An 18,827-nucleotide genomic window follows, 5' to 3' on the forward strand; every position below is an offset into this window, starting at 1 on the left:
TATTTGTCTTTCTCTGGCTTACCTCACTTAGTATGATAATCTCTAGGTCCATCCATGTTGCTGCAAATGGCACTATTGCAAATTTTTTTTATGGCTGAGTAATATTCCATTGTATAAATATACCACATCTTTATCCATTCATCTGTCGATGGACACTTAGGTTGCTTCCATGTCTTGGCTACTGTGAATAGTCCAGCTTAACCATTTTTAAGTGTACAGTTCAGAGGCGTTAAGCACGTTCACACTGTTGTGCTACCATCGCCACCATCCATCTCTAGAATTTTCACCTTCACACATGGAAACTCTGTACCCGTTAAACACTAACTCCCCATTCCTCCCTCCCCCAGACCCTGAAAACCACTCTCTGCTTCCTGTCTCTCTGACCTTGATGACCTTAAGAGCCTCCTGTAAGTGGAATCTTGCAGTGTTCGCCCTCTTGCGGCTGGCTTATCTCACTTAGCATAATGTCCTCAAGGTTCATCCATGTCAGAAGCTGGAGACAAATTAGGAAATAATATGCAAATGATTAAAAAGTTCAAAAAAAAAAAAAAGATTCATCCATGTCATGGCGTGTGTCAGAATTTCTTTCCTTTTAAGGCTGAATAATGTGTGTCTGCTTTCTTTTTGAAATCAGATAGGCAGTGATTGGTGCACGAGTAGGAACCAAGTGCACGGTGTGTAGAACCAGGAAAGGAGACTCCTGGGAGGCAGCCCGTAGTCAGGGACAGGAGGGGAGGAGAAAAGAGCAGGGAGAGGGGATCAGGGACGGGGCTCCAGCCTGCAGGGGCCTCGGCCTTTGACCGAGTTGACACCTAGGCTGCAAAGAGCTCTTTGGGGCCCTGGAGGAACAGGACGCTGTCGCCGTTTCTCTGTGTCTGGTGGCCTCAGCTGTGCTTTGGCCTGCAGTCGAGTCCAGGCTGTGCCACGCTGCGAGTTACTGATGTGTTATTTCGTGTTCCTACTGGTAGGGGATTCTCACAGCTATTGCTCTGTTAGCCACACATACATTTTATTCTTGACCGTGGCCCCAGACAGTGAGCTAGTTGTTTTTTCTTTGCCTGCTTTTAGGGAGCAGAGAATACTGAGGCAAGACTCTGGATTATCTGCCTGGACTGTTGCAGGAGTTGAATTCATCATGCAGTAATTTGAGTCCTTGTCATGTCAGTTCATTGAGATGGGGGGTGGGCTGTCTTTTCTGGTTACAGACAGAGGACTTGCCGTGCTTAGAGGCAACCAGGGTGGTGTCCTGCAAAGAACGTGGCCAAGAGAGCAGAAGCTTCAGGAGAAGATCAATAAATCTTTTTTTTAAAGAAGCATATATATATATATATATATATATATATATATTTTTTTTTTTTTTAATAAATTTATTTTTTTATTTTTGGCTGCATTGGGTCTTTGTTGCTGTGCGCGGCCTTTCTCTGGTTGCGGTGAGCGGCGGTTACTCTTCTGCACCACCAGGGAAGCCCAAGCTCATAACATCTTTATCCAGGTGGCCTTTTAATAATGCTCATGTCCTTATGGCCTGCGTTTGGACTCCAGAGTCATTTTGCCCGGCTAGTTTTGTGACTGTTTATGACAGTGTCATGCAAGGTTTTAGTGTTCCTAGCAAGGTCTGTCCCTGGTCTTGAGTGAAATGAGGGAGAGCAGGAAAACAGAAAAAAAAAAAGGAGCCAAATGGTAGCAGGTGAGAGTGATGCCGTGACAGCCCTCCCCGGCAGCGGAGTGTGGATTTCCTGCGGACCAGGGGGAGATACAGCCTGGACGGGCAGAAGCACATCTGCATCTTGGGAGCAGGTATGTGTGTAGTTCAAATAAAACTTTGTTAATATTTTAGATTTGGAAAATGAAAAAACATGATTTTGAAATTTCAAGGGTCGCCGAAGGAAGCTGCGATAGTTTTGCTAACAACGTGTGGGATATGTTTTTTAAAAAGTGAGAATCACAGGAGTTATGCTTTCCAGTTTAAAAAATCCCTTCCTCTCCTGTACTTTCCTTGTCTGAGCCTCTCAGCAATGTGTAAGTAATTATTGGCCCTGGAGAGGGAAGAAGCAACGTGCAGGTTCCTCATGACTTGCCAGGGGCACATCTTGCGTCAGGGGGACCTCCCCGGTGGCCCAGGTGAGGGTTCTTACAGAACGTTCTGTCAGACTGTTCTTTCTGCTGTGTCATCCCTTATCTCTGTCCTTGACCGTGGTGGGTGCTTCAGTTTCTTGTTTTCTGCATCACTGTTTGCTTTGTCTTTGGAGAGAGAGTTTTCTTACGGGAGGAAATGTTCCAGGGCGGATCAGATTATTGTCTTGGTGACCTTTGTGCCAGGGCAGCAAAGGAAGTACCAGCCAGATCCTTTTTCAAGAACAGAACTTGCTGTGCACTTCAGGGAAAGTCTGGGAGGCAGCCCTGCAGGAGGAAAGTTAGAACGTCTTTGTGAGCACTTCCTAAGGTCACGCAGTATGAGTTGCTTGGGATTCGTCGGAACAACACTGGCTGGCATTTTCTACGTGGATTTACACTTGGAAGTTACGGAGGGGGACCGTGGTTGACGTTTCTTTTCTATTGGGATGTTTCCATCACCAGGCTCTTAACTGTTTTCAATAAAGTAATTTTTCAATAATTAAACTCACTGAAGGTGTTCTTGCACTAGCGATGGTGCTTATAGTTACTTAAAAAGCAGGCAAGTGCTGAGTCTAACTTTTAGACTTAGTGAATTTGAAGGTCAAAAGTCATTTTTGTAAAATGCTTTTAAACTGGGGAGATCGTTGAAGACCCCAAGGTCTGAGTTTTCTCTGTTGCAGTAGTCCCTTTTCTGAAACATAGAGAAATAGCAAATCACTGTGTTGTGTGATAGGAACTAACAGTGTTGTAGGTCAGTTGTACTTCAAAAACAAACAGACTCATAGAAAAAGAGACCAGATTTGTGGTTATCGAAGGTGGGGGGAGGTGGAGAGGAGAGGGAATTGGATGAAGGGGGTCAAAAAGTACAAACTTCCAGTTACAAGATAAATAACTACTAGGGATGTAACGTACAACGTGATAAATATAATTAACATTACTGTATGTTATATATGAAATATATATGAAATATTATGATAATATATGAAATGTATATAAAAATATATAAATAGATGAAAGTTTTTAAGACAGTAAATCCTGAGTTCTCATTAAAAGGAAAAAAATTTTTTTTCTATTTCTTTAATTTTGTGTCTGTGTGAGATGAAGGATGTTCGCTAAACTCATTGTGATAATCATTTCATGACGTATGTAAGTGAAATCATTATTGCTGTGCACCTTAAGTTTATACAGTGCTTTATGTCAGTTATATCTCAATAAAACTGGGAGGAAAAAAATCGCCCCTTTTCTCCCTCTTGTAATAATCCTTTTGCATAAAGTCTCTCCTTACCTTACAAATCCCGATTTGTTTTTTTTCATTTGACATGCGTCAGAATAAATATGACCTAAACAAAAACATAAAGTTTGAAAGCTGGGAATCAAACTTTTCTCTAGTATCTTACGGGTTGCCTCACTTCTGCACAGAGCATGGCTTCTTTGACAAAAGAAACCATCTGGAGGGGATCTTAGCAAACATCCGGTTCCGTCCCTTCCATTTTAGAAGTTGAGAGAGTGACTAACGCAGCTGGGTTTCAGAACAGTGACTTTTTACTGATTGACTCCTTAGCCGTCAGTGGATGAAGGCAGAGCGTCAGAGTGGAAGCGTCCTGACTCACGTGGTGTCCAGAGCCCTCCTTCCCTGCTGGACTTGCGGGTGTGGGTGTGTCCTCATCCTCAGGTCATGCTGACTTCCATGACTGAAACTGTCGCCGTCCCTCACTTCTCTGACATCTGCTAGAACCTTGCATGCTCGAATGGCCCTGGGCTGGGGAGTGAGCTGTATTTAAAAAATAAGAAGAAGGAGGGCTTCCCTGGTGGCGCAGTGGTTGAGAGTCCGCCTGCCGATGCAGGGGACACGGGTTCGTGCCCTGGTCCGGGAAGATCCCACATGCCGTGGAGCGGCTGGGCCCGTGAGCCATGGCCGCTGAGCCTGCGCGTCCGGAGCCTGTGCTCCGCAGTGGGAGAGGCCACAGCAGTGAGAGGCCCGTGTACGGCAAAAAAAAAAAAAAAAAAAAAAAACACACTAAAAATAAGAAGGAAATTCAGGGAGTGTGAAATTCTCTGCCCCATGTTCTTATCCTGCTTTCACTTCTGACTTTACAACATGTTCACATAGGTGGAGGTTAATTATCCAGGTTTTATGCCTTTTTAAAAAAATCGAAGTATAGTTGATTTACAGGGATTCGGGTGTACAGCAGAGTAATTCAGTTAATACATATATATATATATTCTTTTTCAGATTCTTTTCCATTATAGGTTATTACAAGATATTGAATATAGTTCCCTGTGCTGTACAGTAGGTCCTTGTTGCTTATCTGTTTTATACATAGTAGTGTGTATCTACTAATCCCAAATTCCTAATTTACCTCCCCCCCTTCCCCTTTTGGTAACTGTAAATTTGTTTTCTATGTCTGTGAGTCTGTTTCTGTTTTGTAAATAAGTTCATTTGTATCATTTTTTTAGATTCCACATATAAGTGTTAACATGGGATATTTGTCTTTCTCTGACTTACTTCACTTAGAATGATAATCTCTAGATCCACCCATGTTGCTGCAAATGGTATCATTCCATTCTTTTTTATGGCTGAGTAGTATTCCATTGTGTATATACACCACATCTTCTTTATCCATTCATCTGTTGATGGACGCTTAGATTGTTTCCATGTCTTGGCTGCTATGAACAGCCAAGCTGTTCATAGCAGCTAAGTAGTGCTGCTATGAACATAGGGGTGCATGTATCTTTCTGGATTATGGTTTTCTCTGGATATATGCCCAGGAGTGGGATTGCTGGGTCGTATGGTAGTTTTTTTAGTTTTCTAAGGAACCTCTATACTGTTTTCCATAGTGGCTGCATCAATTTACATTTCCGCCAACAATGTAGGACGGTTCCCTTTTTTCCACACCCTCTCCAGCATTATTATTTGTAGACTTTTTGATGATGTCCATTCTGACCAGTGTGAGGTGGTACCTCGTTGTAGTTTTCATTTGCATTTCTCTAATAGTTAGCAATGGTGAGCATCTTTTCATGTGCCTGTTGGCCTTCTGTATGTCTTCTTTGGAGAAATGTCTATTTAAGTATTCTGCCATGCCTTTTCCGTTAAGAACATTAAAAAAATTTTTTCACTATGAAGATTTTCAAACGTACCTCAAAGTAGTGAGGACGGTGTAATGAAATCCTCCTGGGTCCTTACGCAGGTACGTTAGGATCAAGGTTTTGCCCACCTTGCTTTATCTCTTACTCTCTGAGTCTTTTTTCCCCCACTAATGTATTTTAAAGCAAATCCTAGAAATTATGATATTTCGCCCCTGCATATTTTAGTGAGCATCTCTGAATCCAGGGCCGTTCTTTGTCACTGCAGTAGCATCATTAAACTGCTAGAGGTAACCGGCCTCCTTGCTGTCACTTGCACTTGGTGCAGACATGGGCTTCTGGCTGCTTCAAGATCCTTCATGGACCTGGTTGTTTTCATCCACGTTCAACCAGAAACACACCACTCATTTGATTGTGTGTGGCTTATGTCTTTTTTAGTCAAGAAAGTCTCCATCCTTCCACTCCCACCCTACTGTTTTCCCCCAAGTCATTGACTTGGTGAAGAAACCGGGTCAGTTTTTATGCAGAATGTCCCGCTGGTACACTTGTCTGTTTCCTTCCTCAAGGTATCATCTCACCCATTACTTGGTTCCTCATATTTCCTGAAAACTGGGCAGTAATGACAAAGGTTCAGTTGAATCCAGGTTTGTAAAGAAGAATACTGAACAGGTGGTTGGCCTATATCCTGCCTGGGGGTCATGTATCCTCTGGTGTCTGACTCTTAGTGATGCTTATATTAGTTGATAAGCTCAGGTGACAGCTTCCATTGCATTCTCCCCCTGTCAACCTTTCATCTAATGGTTTTACCCATTTCGATATTGCCTGAATAATTTTTCTCTACATACTGCAAAGTGGTGATTTTCTAATTTGATAAGTACTTTCACAGCTGTCACCTTGAGCTTGTCTGTAAAGAACTTTACCTTATCACCTAGGGCTGTCTGGTCACCCTGAGAACATTTAGGAAAGGGAGGGAAAGAATGCTCACTTTTGCCTTTTAGTTGCCTGTGGTTTATGTAAGTAGTTGGTGCCCTGGTTGTCTGCAGTGGTGACAAGTGAGTTATTTTTGGTCTTGTTTTAGTTTTCTTTTCTCTTTTCCTTCCTCCCTCCCTTTTCAGTATCATTTCAAAGTCCCTGTTCCCCACTCCCAACACTTTATTATGAAATTTTCCAAACATGCAGAGAAGTTGAAAGGATTGTATGGTGAACGCTCTAAGCCCGGGGTGTTTATACGTTCACTGTGTTTCAGTTAATTGCTGTCCTTTTTGATACTCAGGTCATGCCACCTTCTGCCTACAAGAATCCCTTCCTGTGCCTTCTGTGACTTTGTCTCACTTTCATTCATCTTTGAGTGATTCCTTGCTCTCGGCCAATAAGATGTTAAGTGCTCATCTTGTGCCCTTCCTGCCTCCTATCTGGAATCAGCCATTCCTCCAAGTAGCCCTGGTTCCTTTGTGTGGGTCATGGTATTTAGGGACCACAGTCTGGGGTGTGGGGTTGCTCATTGTTACTGGGCTGTCATTGCCTCTAAGGCTCTTCCAATAGGTATGAGCTAAGAAGTATGTGAAAGAAAAGAAAAAAGAGGTATGAAAAAGAAAAATAAATCATGAGTTCATACTTAGCTTTCTAATTCGGCTGTAAAACTACGTAGTTATAATTTAACTTTGATATTATATTTGTTTATCTCCTCTTATTCACTGACAATCTTGGTTTCTAACAATATTCACGTAATTGTTCTCTATTGTACATGCACACAAACATATTGTCTCTAAATAATATCGATACTGCTATTAAGAGTAAGAGTAGTGGACTTCCCTGGTGGTCCAGTGGTTAACACTCTGTGCTTCCAATGCAGGGGGGCTTGGGTTCGATCCCTGGTTGGGGAACTAAGGTCCCCCATGATGTGTGGTGCAGCCAAAAGATTAAAAAAAAAATGATGTAAAAAAAGAATGAGTAGTGAAAGAGAGTAAAGTTTTTGCAGCTCTATTTGGCCTTAGAATATATTTAACTATGGAGGTATAGTCAAAACACTGTTTAAAACAGTTATTTTCTCTTCGTAATTATGTTGGTAATTATTTTAATAACCTAATAAAGTTAATTTTTAATTGTTAAGGATATTTTTTCCCTTATTGATTTGACTCAAAAAATACAAAACACTTTCATGATTCATCAAATTTATAAAATCTATAAAAACAAAATATTTGGAGAGAAGCCATCCTTCCCCCCCACGCCCACTTTCTTTCTCACAAAGGTCACATATATTCTGCTCTGTGCCTTGCCTTTTTTATGTGTCAGCATATCCTGGAAATCATTCCACATCAGAGAGGAGAGATATTCTTCCTCCTCCTTTTTTTCTTTCTCCCGCTCTTTCGTTTTTTTTCTTTCATTGCCTAGAAGTACCATAGTTTATTTAACCTATTCTATACTGATGGGTATTTCTGTTGTTTTCAGACTTTACCATGACAAAAATGCCCCAATGAGTAACCTGGTAGATTCCTAGAAGTGGGATTGTTGCATCAAAGTGTTAATTAGATATTATTAAATTCCCTTCTCTCCATTGGCATTGTATTATTTTTTAAAGTTCCAATCAGCAATGGATGAAAATGCCTGTTTTCCCAGACTTGTCATCAGACCTATTGTCAAATTTTTGGATTTTTGCCAACCTGATAGGTAAGACATGGTGTATTTCCATAGTTTTAATTTGCATTCCTTTTGTTTTGAGGAAGTTGAACATCTTTCATGTTTAAGGACCATCTTCAGAAACTCTTTATTCCCATCATTTGCCTAGTTTTTTATTGGGTGCTTCTTTTTTCTCAATTTTTAGGTGCTGTCTGTATATTAGGACTTTTAACCCTTTATTTGAGGTGTGAAATTACAAAATCTTTCCCCAGTTTGTCATGTAGTGGGATTTAGCATGCCTCTCTTTTATACTTTGTGATTTTGAGTTATGGTTGGAAGGTTTTCTCATTCCTGAGTTACTCAGGAATCCACTCATGTTTTCTTCAATTACTTGTAAATTAATTTTCTTTCAGTACTTTAAAACTGTTGTCCCCTGTCTTCTGGCTTGCATCGTTTCTGATAGGAAGTCTACTATCATTCTTATCTTTGTTCCACTGTAAATATTGTGTTTTTTTCCTTCTTTATCACTGGTTTTCAGTAGTTTGCTTGTGGTGTGATTTTCTGTAATTTTCTTTAAAGGTTTTTCCACTTGGTCTTCGTTGAGAATCTTGAATCTGTGGGTTTATAGTGTTCATCAAACTTGAAAACAATTTCAACCATTATTTCTTCAAAAAAAATTTTTCTGTTCTCACTTTGGTAGCACATATACTTAAACAACATTTTTTTTTCTGCTCTCTGGTTCCCCTACCCTGCTTTTCCTGGGACCTCAGTTACACAGATTTCAAGCTGCTTGTTATTGTCCCGCAGTTCACTGATGCTCTGTCTTTTCTGTTTTGTTCATCCTGTTTCTTCTGTTTTTCATTTCAGAGTTTTTGTCGCTATCAAGTGCCCTTTTCTCTGCAATGTCCAATTTCCTTTTAATCGTATCAGTATATTTTTGATTTCAGACACTGTTTTTCATCCCTAAAAGTTTGATTTGGAATTTTTTAAATGTCTTCCATTTAGTTCCTCACCATCCTCTTGCTTTCCTCCACTTTTTGAACACATGGAGTATATTTGTAACAGCTGTTGTATGTCTTTGTCTTTTTATCTGCTTCATATCTGATTCTGTTTCTATTGATTGATTTTTGTTTTGTTTACGTAGGTCAAATTTTCCTACATCTCTGCTACCATGCCTGCTTCTATTTCTGAGAAGTGTTTCTGATGGCACTAGAACAAGGACATTTTAATGACTATTTCAATTATAAATTAAAAATCTATTTTACTTTCAGTGTCAAGGAAGTTGAGTTTGTTTTTCACTTATCGCAAATAATTTTAGGGACTCATTCTAATCTGAAGGCAAAAAAGGATAAATTATGTAAAAAGAAAGGTTTAGAACTTATTTTCTTAAGCTATATAGTGAGAAGTATACACAGGTTTTAAAAAAAAAGCATCATGATGTGATGTTGATATTCAACTTTTACATGTTCCTGTAAAGATACTGCTTCGGACAATATAGATTAGATGTTAGAGTATCCACTTGAAGAATGCGAGATTTCTGAAAATTAAAGCTTTGGTCCAACCCTTTCCCCTGTCATTTGTAATTTTTACTAGATTCTTTGCCTCAGTGTTTCTCTGTGTAGGATGAGTGTTGAGTGGAATTTAGGAATGACACTGCCTTGACTGTTAAACTTTTAATTAGTCCTTTTGTGGTCTGTGTGGCTTTTAGTCCAGGCATTTAGACAGAAGCCTTTTAGTGTTTGGACAGTAGAGAAACGTTGACTATTGCAAAGGAACAGATCTGAAGGATGCACGTGCAATGCCCATGTCATTGTAAAGTAGGATCTAGGTATCTGGAGAAGGTACTTAATTCAATTGGATATTTACTATGCAGAAAGAAACAGTTGCTTTTTAAAACTGAAGCTGGGATCAAGTTATGTATGACTGTTTTCCGTGCAGAAGCTATAAGTATAGACAATGAGATGCTTGTTTTATTTCCTGAAAATACCTCTGGGGCAAACCTAAGATAATAAATACTGTGTGTGAGTTTCAAAGTGACTCAGCTGTTGGGAGCTGCCCCCCCGCCCCACCCTACTCCCCAGGCTCCAGTCTCCACCGTGCGTTACAGAAAGAGCCAGAAGAACAGGCCTCACGGTAGGCTCTTGTCTGCACTTTAGATTTCTCACCTAGGAGGTGGAAATAACAATACCTATCTTGTGATGCTTTTCATGAAGATGAACAAGGTTAAGTGTACAACATACCTAACAAGATGCCTGGCTTCAGAAAGTGTCCTGTGCCTGCACCTCTGGTGCAGTTCTTTCTTAGACCATCAAGTTGGTTATTTATAAATCCAGCAGTGTGGTTTGTCTTGTGGTCATAACTGATGTTTCTCATACTGTATTTTAGTCTTGCATTGCCGTTTACAAATTTGATTTTTGACTTCTTGTGTGGGTAATGTGTAAGATCCACCGAACTTGAATTTTCTTAGAAAAGAGAGAAGTCTTTTTCAGCAAAAATTAGGGGCCTTAATGAAACAAAGTATCGATGTAATTTTGCTAATTGGACTTCTGTTACAATCCACAGTAAGCCTGTACATTTTGGTTTTAGAAAGCTGTATTAACCTGCTAGGGCTGCCTTAACAAAGTACAGCAGACTAGATGGCTTAAAGAACAGAAATTTATCTTCTCACAGTTCTGGAGTCTGGAAGTCTAAGATCAAGGTGCCAGCAGGGTTGGTTTCTCCTGAGGCCTCTCTCCTTGGTGTGCAGACGGCTGCCCTCTTGCTGGGTCCTCACATGATGCATCCCTGGTGTTTCTTCCTCTTCTTACAGGGACACCAGTCCTTATAATGATCCCTGCCCCATGACCTAATTTAACCTTAGTTACTTCCTTAGAGGCCCTAATCTTCAAATATGGTCACGTTGGGGGTTAGGGCTTCATCATACGAATTTGGGGGGACCCAACTCAGGCCATAACAGTTCTCCTCCATCTTGGCTTTGGAACGCCCACAGCAGAAGCAGTGGGAATATTGCTATAGTGTTGAGTCAATGTGTAGCCTTTTTATCATTCTGTCCCTTCAATGGATGACAAATTCTCACTTTCTTATTTTCTCCTCTTTACATTTTTCACCACTTATATGTCTGTAATGTGGCTTTCAAACATTTTGACTGTGACCCACAGACAGAAATACATTTGAGTGTGTGCATAATTCTAACAAATATTTATGAGTCAGTCATTGCCCTTATAAAGTGGCAGGTATTTTCTAAATATTTCATTTTTTAAAAAACAGCTGTTTTCTGGTGGGCTACTTCATGTAGCTGAGAGACATGGCTGCCATGTGGGTTCAGAGCTTCAATGTGTCCTATATATTACGTGACTTTCCTTTCTAGTCCTTTGAGTCATTGGTGTGCTGTCGGCTTGCCCTGATTCATGGTATTTTTGAAGCCCATCATAAGACTTCCCTGCAGAGGAAATTATAGTTCGGAAAATTTCCCTGCCATTTGGCAACTTTCGTAGGAAGTAGAAGACAGTCGAGTGGGAAAGTTCCATCACGGTGATTGTCTTTGCTGGGAGAGGCACACAGCCGTGTCAGATTCAGGACAGGCTGACGGGTTTCATTACAACCTCCCCTAACTGCGGCTCAGTGATCGATTTTACACGTGTGTTGATCTTCTCTCTCAAGGTGTGAGCTTACTTTTGTTCTAGAATGGTTTTCCCCTATTTTAAGGCTCCTCCCCAGGAGGTAGAAGAATTTCTTAAAGGATAAAAGTCAAGTTTTTGGATGACGTGATCTCAGGTCTTAATTCCACATGATATACTGTGGTGGGGCTCAGTTGGAATTTTATTCACAGCATCTGTAGTTAGCAGGTGGAGAAGACACACGTGGTTTCACAGCTAACTGTTGGCCCTATGAGCTTAGGAACAGGATCAATGAAAAGCTGTCTCATGTCATCCAGGAAAATGTGATGGCGGGGAGAGTGCGTGCTCTACGTGCAAGCACAAAGTAGCTTTTTTAGTGTCAAGCCCTAGGAACTACTGGACTGGATTATGTAAGTGTTACTTGAAAATTGAAATGCAGCTTCTATGGGAGGACCCCAGGGCACTTCAAGGTCATAGAGAATGAGCTCACACCCTGGTTTGCCTTTTACTCGATACAAGTGACCTTGGAGATGTATCTGAGGCCCCCTTCCTCACTCAGCCTTCATTTCACATCAGTGAGACCACGCCTGGGACAGAAAGGTCACAGAGTGAGTCCTGTCCCCTCTCTGTTCCTCCTCAGTCCTCCAAGTCTTTTTTTTCTTTTTTTGGTAAATTAGGAAGTATATGAAAACATATGGCAAAAGATTGAAGGCCAGTACAGATATTCTTTTTTCCATGTATTCCTTGCCCTTTTTTTTTTAAAAAAAATTCTGACCAGTTGGTTTTATTATGATGCATAATAAAGGATAACGATCTATGGATGGGGGAGGGATAAATTAGGAGTTTGGGATTAACATATACACACTACTATATATAAAATAGATAATCAACAAGGACCTACTGTACAGCACAGGGAACTCTACTAAATACTCTGTATAACCTATATGAGAAAAGAATCTGAAAAAGAATGGATATATGTATATGTATAACTGAATCCCTTTGCTGTATACCTGAAACTAACACAACATTGTAAATCAACTATACTCCAATATAAAATAAAAGTTAAATTAAAAAAAAAAGATCTAGAGAGAGGAAACCTTAAAGTGCCAGAGAAGAGCAGAGAGCTGCCCACCCCAAGGAGCCTGTGCAAATTTATTGGCTTCAGTGGCCCAGAGACTCTCTCCTGAGATGAATCGTGTGATGTGCTGTCCCTCCACCCACCCTGCAAAGAAACCATTGCTGACCAACGAGATTTAGGGGGTGTCCTGGTGACTGACACTTATGTAGCTGCCACCCGAGGACACTGAACGTGCAAGGAGAATTAAGCCAGAGGCAGGTAAATTAGATGCCCACCTCAGCCACATCAGTGCTGAATGTGAGGAGCAGACGGTGTGGGTCCTCAGTTCAGGGGGACATTGTTTGGAAACTTCAAGAGAGCCCTGCTGTGGAGCCTGGAAACTTGTGGTGTGAGGCTGTTGTTTCAAAATGATCTCTCCCTCCCATAAGAGGGGTAGGGAGCCTGAAGGGCCAGGGGCTTCCTGAGCCTGCAGGGGCCTCCTAGGTGGATGGGAAGTAGATAGAGTTCGTGGCCACTTACCCCAAGTGGGTTGCGTCTTGGGTTTATGATCCCAAAAGAGCAAGACGGGAGGTAGGACTCATAGAGAGCTGGGTAGGGTCACTGGTTGTTATGGGCTGAATGGTGTCCCCCTCAACTCCCCAAATTCAAATGTTGAAGCCCTCACCCCCAGTGTGGTGGTATTTGGAGGTGGGACCTTTGGGAGGTGATTAGGTTCAGATGAGGTCATGAGGGTGGGGCCGCCCTGTTGGGATTAGTGCCCTTATCAGAAGGACGAGAAGTCTGCTCTAGTGATGACCAAAGGACATTGCTTTGGCAATGCCATGCCTAAAAATGGGAGAATACAGGGAAATAAATACCATTGGTTTAAACTCTCATTTTTCCTTATGAGGAAAAATGAGAGTTCTCTTAGATTCTTCTTTTTACTCCTTCCCAAAGTGCCCATCAGAACAATAGTCCTAGTATGGATGTTCTCCATACTCACCCCAAATCCACAGGTCCAAGGTGAGTTCTCTGGCATTTCTATGTGGGGGGTATTTATAAGGTCCTCACATATGCTCACACTCTGGGGAGAGCAATGCTGCGGGTAACAGAGAGAGAGAAAGCTCAGAGGTAGCATAATGCATGTCTGGCTTCTCCGTAAGTGGTACATGACTCTGTTGGTCGTTATGCCTCTCACGTTGGCTAGATTATTCTGCACTGTTGCTTGTCTGCCAGCCCTTTGAGGTTAGAGTATCTTCGGCTTCCCACTTGGGAAACCCGGCCCTCCTAGCCAGGCGTTCACCTATTTCCACACTAGACATACCCAATGTACACATGCCTCTTCTTGTGCAGGACCGTGCTTGCTTCAAGTCATGGACTTGATCAAACCTCTGTCCCACCACTTGGAGCTGGCACGGCCCCCGTGCCAAGGTGCCCACGTCCAGTGGGGAGGTCTAGGAGGAAATAATGACAACTAAGATGTCTAAGCTTTTTGGTAACAATGTTGCTTAATGCTTCACTAATAGGTTGGTTGTGTTTTTAGTTGCCTTTGAAAGAAATTAACTTACTAGGTACGATTTAATGTTTCTGTGGTTTTGTTTTAACATGTACAATAAAACCTCTTTTTATATCTGTTTTAAGGGATTTTTTAATAAAAGATATGAAGTACAGATTGATAAACCTGGAAGTGTCCTAGTGGCAATGCCCTTGGGCCACTGGCAGAGCCATCTCAAGAGGTCTTCTCTCTGTGAACTTGGGCTGAGGTCCCTTTTGAGGGACCCTCATTCTTACAGGGTAAATTCTGTGAGAATGTTCAGAATTGGTCACCCTGGGGCTTGTTTCCCCTGGAATGGCTGTATAATTATAGATGTTTCTGTCACTTGAGTGGAGGTGGTCAGAATTCCACATGTTAGTGAGACTGGTAGGACGCCCACAGAGAGGTCCCGGGGATGACTCGTCTGGTTGGCTGGCCCATCCGTGTGGCAGAGGGATGGGTGTTCCCAAACCCCAATGCTGCGGTGACTGGGACCAGGGCCCCAGTGGAGGGTACCTGCCTTGTCAGCCAGCAAACTGGGATGTGAGAAGCCGGAACGTTTTAGTAACATAAATGCAGGACTCGTATTTGGAAAGTGAGTTCATATTCTAAGAATTGCTTTTGTCTCTTAATCTCTGTGTCTTTTTCTGTTCTAACCCAGGTGCCACGTTAGAGGAAATAAACCAGCACTGGGACTGGCTGGAGCAAAATCTCCTCCACACCTTGTCCGTCTTTGATAATAAAGATGACATTGCCAGTTTTGTCAAAGGGAAGGTGAAGGTAGGTCCCTGGACTGTGATGTCTCTCCCCGTTTCCCCATCTTTCTTATCACGTCCTTACAACCTTCTAGGCGCTACAGCATTTTTCATCATTTTCTTTTCCCTTAACAGTGTTCTCCGTGATAATTGAACTGCTTGGCTTACTACCTAAAGCAAAATGAGTTTGACTTGTCATCAGTCAAATTTTGCAGAGTCGGTCTGACAAAATTCACCCGAAAAAAAAAAACCCCAAAAAAACCCCAACAAAAGCCTCGTTCTCAGGCCTGAGGTTTCGTTCCCCTTTACAGAAGTGAAGGTCCTTTTTTATCTCAGGGGAAAAATGCTAAGATTCTTGTTTTTGCACAGCAACAATGTTATTTGGCCCCTGAAGCTAGTTACTCCCAACTTTTTTTTGCAGCTGTGACACCTTGTCCGTCTTTTATTTTGTTGGACCTAGCACTTGCCTCCTTCTGAAAGTGGATATTTATTCTTAAAATATGTTAAGGGAAGAATTAAAACAAAATAAGTTTTGAGAAAAGAGAGGACTATTGGGGGAGGTCTCTCTCCATACCTGCTGTGAGCTATGTCTTATGTTAACCGGTCTCACTGCAAAAGCATGATTGGTAACCGGTGCTTTAAAAACCCTCTCAGCGTTGTTCATCGTTGCTTGTTTCATCTTTATTTCTTCTAGGTCCTTGTTAAATGTTTCTTGCATTTTGTCCATTCTGTTTCCAAGATTTTGGATCATCCTTACTATCATTATTCTGAATTCTTTTTCAGGTAGACTGCCCAGAAACGAACACACCATTGTAAAGCAATTATACCCCAATAAAGATGTTAAAAAAATAAAATAAAATAAAATGTTTTATCAAAAAAAAAAAAAACCCTCTCAGGCAGGGAGAGACGGTTTCTCATTCTAAATTTAACTGTCTTACTAAACACTTTAACACATTAGCCTGTAATACAGTTTTCATCCCAGAGTGTTGTTTTTTCTTCCCAAAAGTGTGCCTTTCCAGCACCCCATGTACTTTGGCTTTTAGTAAAGGGTCTTAGAGTGAATTCTCAAATTTGAAAGGACAAAACAAGAGCACCTTTTTCATTTGGGGATTGGGGATACTTGTGGGATCAGGTAGAAGACCAGTCTTCTGAGTCCAGGTGGAATGACAGTGTTGTCTGGTGGGGATTAGCAGGTGGGCGCAAGCCCTGGCGGGTCTCGTCCATCTCATGTGTTACCACCACAGCCTGGTCCAACTTGGTTCCTTGGGTCAGGCTGCACTGGGGCTTAGCAACAGAAATACCCGGTTCACAGTTATTTTTCACGTTGACCCCTTTTCTTGGTCTCACATGGGTTGTGGCGGTTCTTTGATTTAGGTGTTTCTCCTCTTAGTTGGGAACGAGGAAATGCATTTCTGCTGCAGTGGCTTTTAGAAAGCTTCTGTAGGGGAGGGAAAAACTTTTCCTTTACCCTCTTAGGTTCTGTGCCAGGGGCCTGGAAATTAAACTGACAGAAGACAGATTAATGAGAAAAACAGTTTATCAGCCTCTGCGGCCCACAGACAGGTAGGAGAAACTCTGTGATGAGTAACTCAAAGCGGTGCTTAGGACCTGGGGCTTGGGCAGCATCGTAACGAAGAACAGTGCATCTGTAGAGAAGTGAGGAGTCAGAGGAACAGGAGTGCGGCCTTTTAGGGCAGCAAACTGCCGGACACTGGGTACTGGAGTGAGACTGACTGCTCCAGTTGGGTTCATCCTGTAGGTTCCTGCCGGTGCCTCTGGAGTTGGTCAGAGTCCAGAGTTGTCTCTGGTGGTTCAGAGTCTAAGAGCTGCTCTCCTCTTTCTGGCACAGGACTGGGAGACACCTTTAGAAATGGGGATTTGTGTCCTGTTTTTAGGTAAATAGCGGGGGAGGGCAGAGAGCTTTTCTGGCATCTGCTGTTTGTCAAGTGTCTTTAGCTCAAAATAATTCTTATGCCAGAGTGGCATATTATGGGGTGGCGTATTCTGATCCCTTAACACTTCATGGTGAACATGCCTTCTATTTCCCAGGGAGGCTGCTGGCCTGGAGCAGGGGCCGGGGATTGAGGGGTCTGGCTGGTCGAGCCTTTGGGGCCACCATGTGGTGTTGGTTCTCCCTTTGCCCTGGGCAGATTTGAAGGATCTGGGGATTGGGGCTTTCCTACTCAAAACCTGACCATCGACTGCTCTATGGAGGGTTTTTGTCTTTGTTTTGCGGTACGCGGGCCTCCCACTGCTGTGGCCTCTCCCGTTGCGGAGCACAGGCTCCGGACGCGCAGGCTCAGCGGCCATGGGTCACGGGCCCAGCCGCTCCGCGGCATGTGGGATCTTCCCGGACCGGGGCACGAACCCGCGTCCCCTGCATCGGCAGGTGGACTCTCAACCACTGCACCACCAGGAAAGGAATCCCTCTGCTTTGAGCTGTGCTGTAACCAGACCCAGCAGACAAGGAAGCCAGCAGTCTGTGTGGCCGCCCTTGTCTGGAGCCGTGACTGTTTGCTGTAGAGGCTTCTTAAAAAATCCCCTTCAGGGACTTCCCTGGCGGTCCAGTGGTCAAGACTGCGTGCTTCCAATGCAGGGGGTGCGAGTTAGATCCATGGTTGGGGAACTCAGATCCCACATGCTGTGTGGTGCAGTGAAAAAATGAGATAAAAATTAAAAAGAAAAAATCCCCTTCACGTTTCAAGGTGCAGAGCATTTATTATATATTAGACACGCCTTAAAAAAATACCTCTCAATTATAACATTTATATTTTATAATGTCTTGTTAAATAAAATTTGGAAAAGAAAGAAAAACATAATGAGGGAAATGCAAATCACTTGAAATTTCAGATTGACTTTTAAAGTAATTTTAAATTACATTTTTATTTTAATGGTAATGCCCAGGATATTTTCTAAAACCGCTTGTGCAATGCAGGTTGGGCAGCAGTTCCCCCAAAAGTGGCCTTATCTTATTAGCCTTTTGTGAAATCACCCATACAAGAATAGAAAGGAAGGAAGGTGCTAATAAAAATAAATAAAAAGATAGAATTACAGTGTATTTTTAAAATCGAGTAGCATATGTAAGGCCTGAGGCCGGGGAGTTCTTGAAGAGAAGAAATTCTGGGTGGAAAAAAAATGTACAGTGAGCTCTCAGGAACGGGAATCAGAATTCTGATACTGTCAGTGTGCTGTCACCCTTAGGATCAGGCCACAGCTTACATTCTAGGCACGTCCACCCCCTCGCCCCAGATTTAGAGAGGATCCTCACTATTGTTTGTCATCAACAAAACAATTGTAGATTCAGATTCTTCTTTCCCATCTTGCCTCCCCGTATACCGAGGTGCTCTGGAGGTATTGACAACCTCAGAAACCTCAGCCCCCCTGCCCCTTTTCTACGTTAGAAGACTAGAGGTGATATAGTGGTGGTGGAATGTATCAGGTGTCACACAGGCAGGCATTATTGGCTTTACACCCAACTTTTGAACCCAAGGAGGAAGACATTCGTGAGTTGTTTTTTTTTAAAGACCAATACTTATTTATTTATATACTTATTTTTATTGAAGTATAGTTCATTTAGAATGTTGTGTTAATTTCTGCTGTACGGCAAAATGATTCAGTTATATATACATTTTTAAAAAATCTTCTTTTCCATTATGGTGTATCACGGATCTTGAACATATAGTTCCCTGTGCTCTCCAGTAGGACCTTGTTGTTTATCCATCCTATATGTAATGGTTTTCATCTGCTAACCCCAAACTCCCACTCCATCCCTCTCCCACCCTCCTCCCCCTTGCCATCCCCCAGTCTGTTCTCTACGTCCATGATTCTGTTTCTGTTTCGTAGGTGGGTTCATTTCTGTAAAAAGACCAACTTTTAAACTCCAGCTTGGGTGGTTCTTCAGGGTTGATGCATTGAGTTCACACACCCGGGACAGTCACTTGACTCTCTCTGACTCGTGTCTCTGGAGGCAGGAGCAGGGAGAGATTATAAAATAGTAACATGTTTGAGAACTGGAGCTTGGGAGTCAGAGATTTCCAAAGGCTGATGGC

At 42.3% G+C, this 18,827-nt stretch overlaps 1 protein-coding gene across 8 annotated transcripts in view; it reads left to right on the forward strand.

Moving 5' to 3' along the window:
• TBC1D8 (TBC1 domain family member 8) overlaps positions 1–18,827 on the forward strand; it is a 121,157-nt gene that overhangs the window by 51,117 nt on the left and 51,213 nt on the right. For all 8 annotated transcript variants that reach the window (XM_033401766.2, XM_033401767.2, XM_033401762.2 and 5 more), the window contains one exon: positions 14,685–14,803. In XM_033401766.2, coding sequence (XP_033257657.1) covers positions 14,685–14,803 — 119 coding nt within the window. The remainder of the gene's footprint in view (positions 1–14,684; positions 14,804–18,827) is intronic.

Source organism: Orcinus orca, chromosome 13 (assembly GCF_937001465.1).
Source record: "Orcinus orca chromosome 13, mOrcOrc1.1, whole genome shotgun sequence".
In the NCBI taxonomy this organism is placed as follows: domain Eukaryota; kingdom Metazoa; phylum Chordata; class Mammalia; order Artiodactyla; family Delphinidae; genus Orcinus; species Orcinus orca.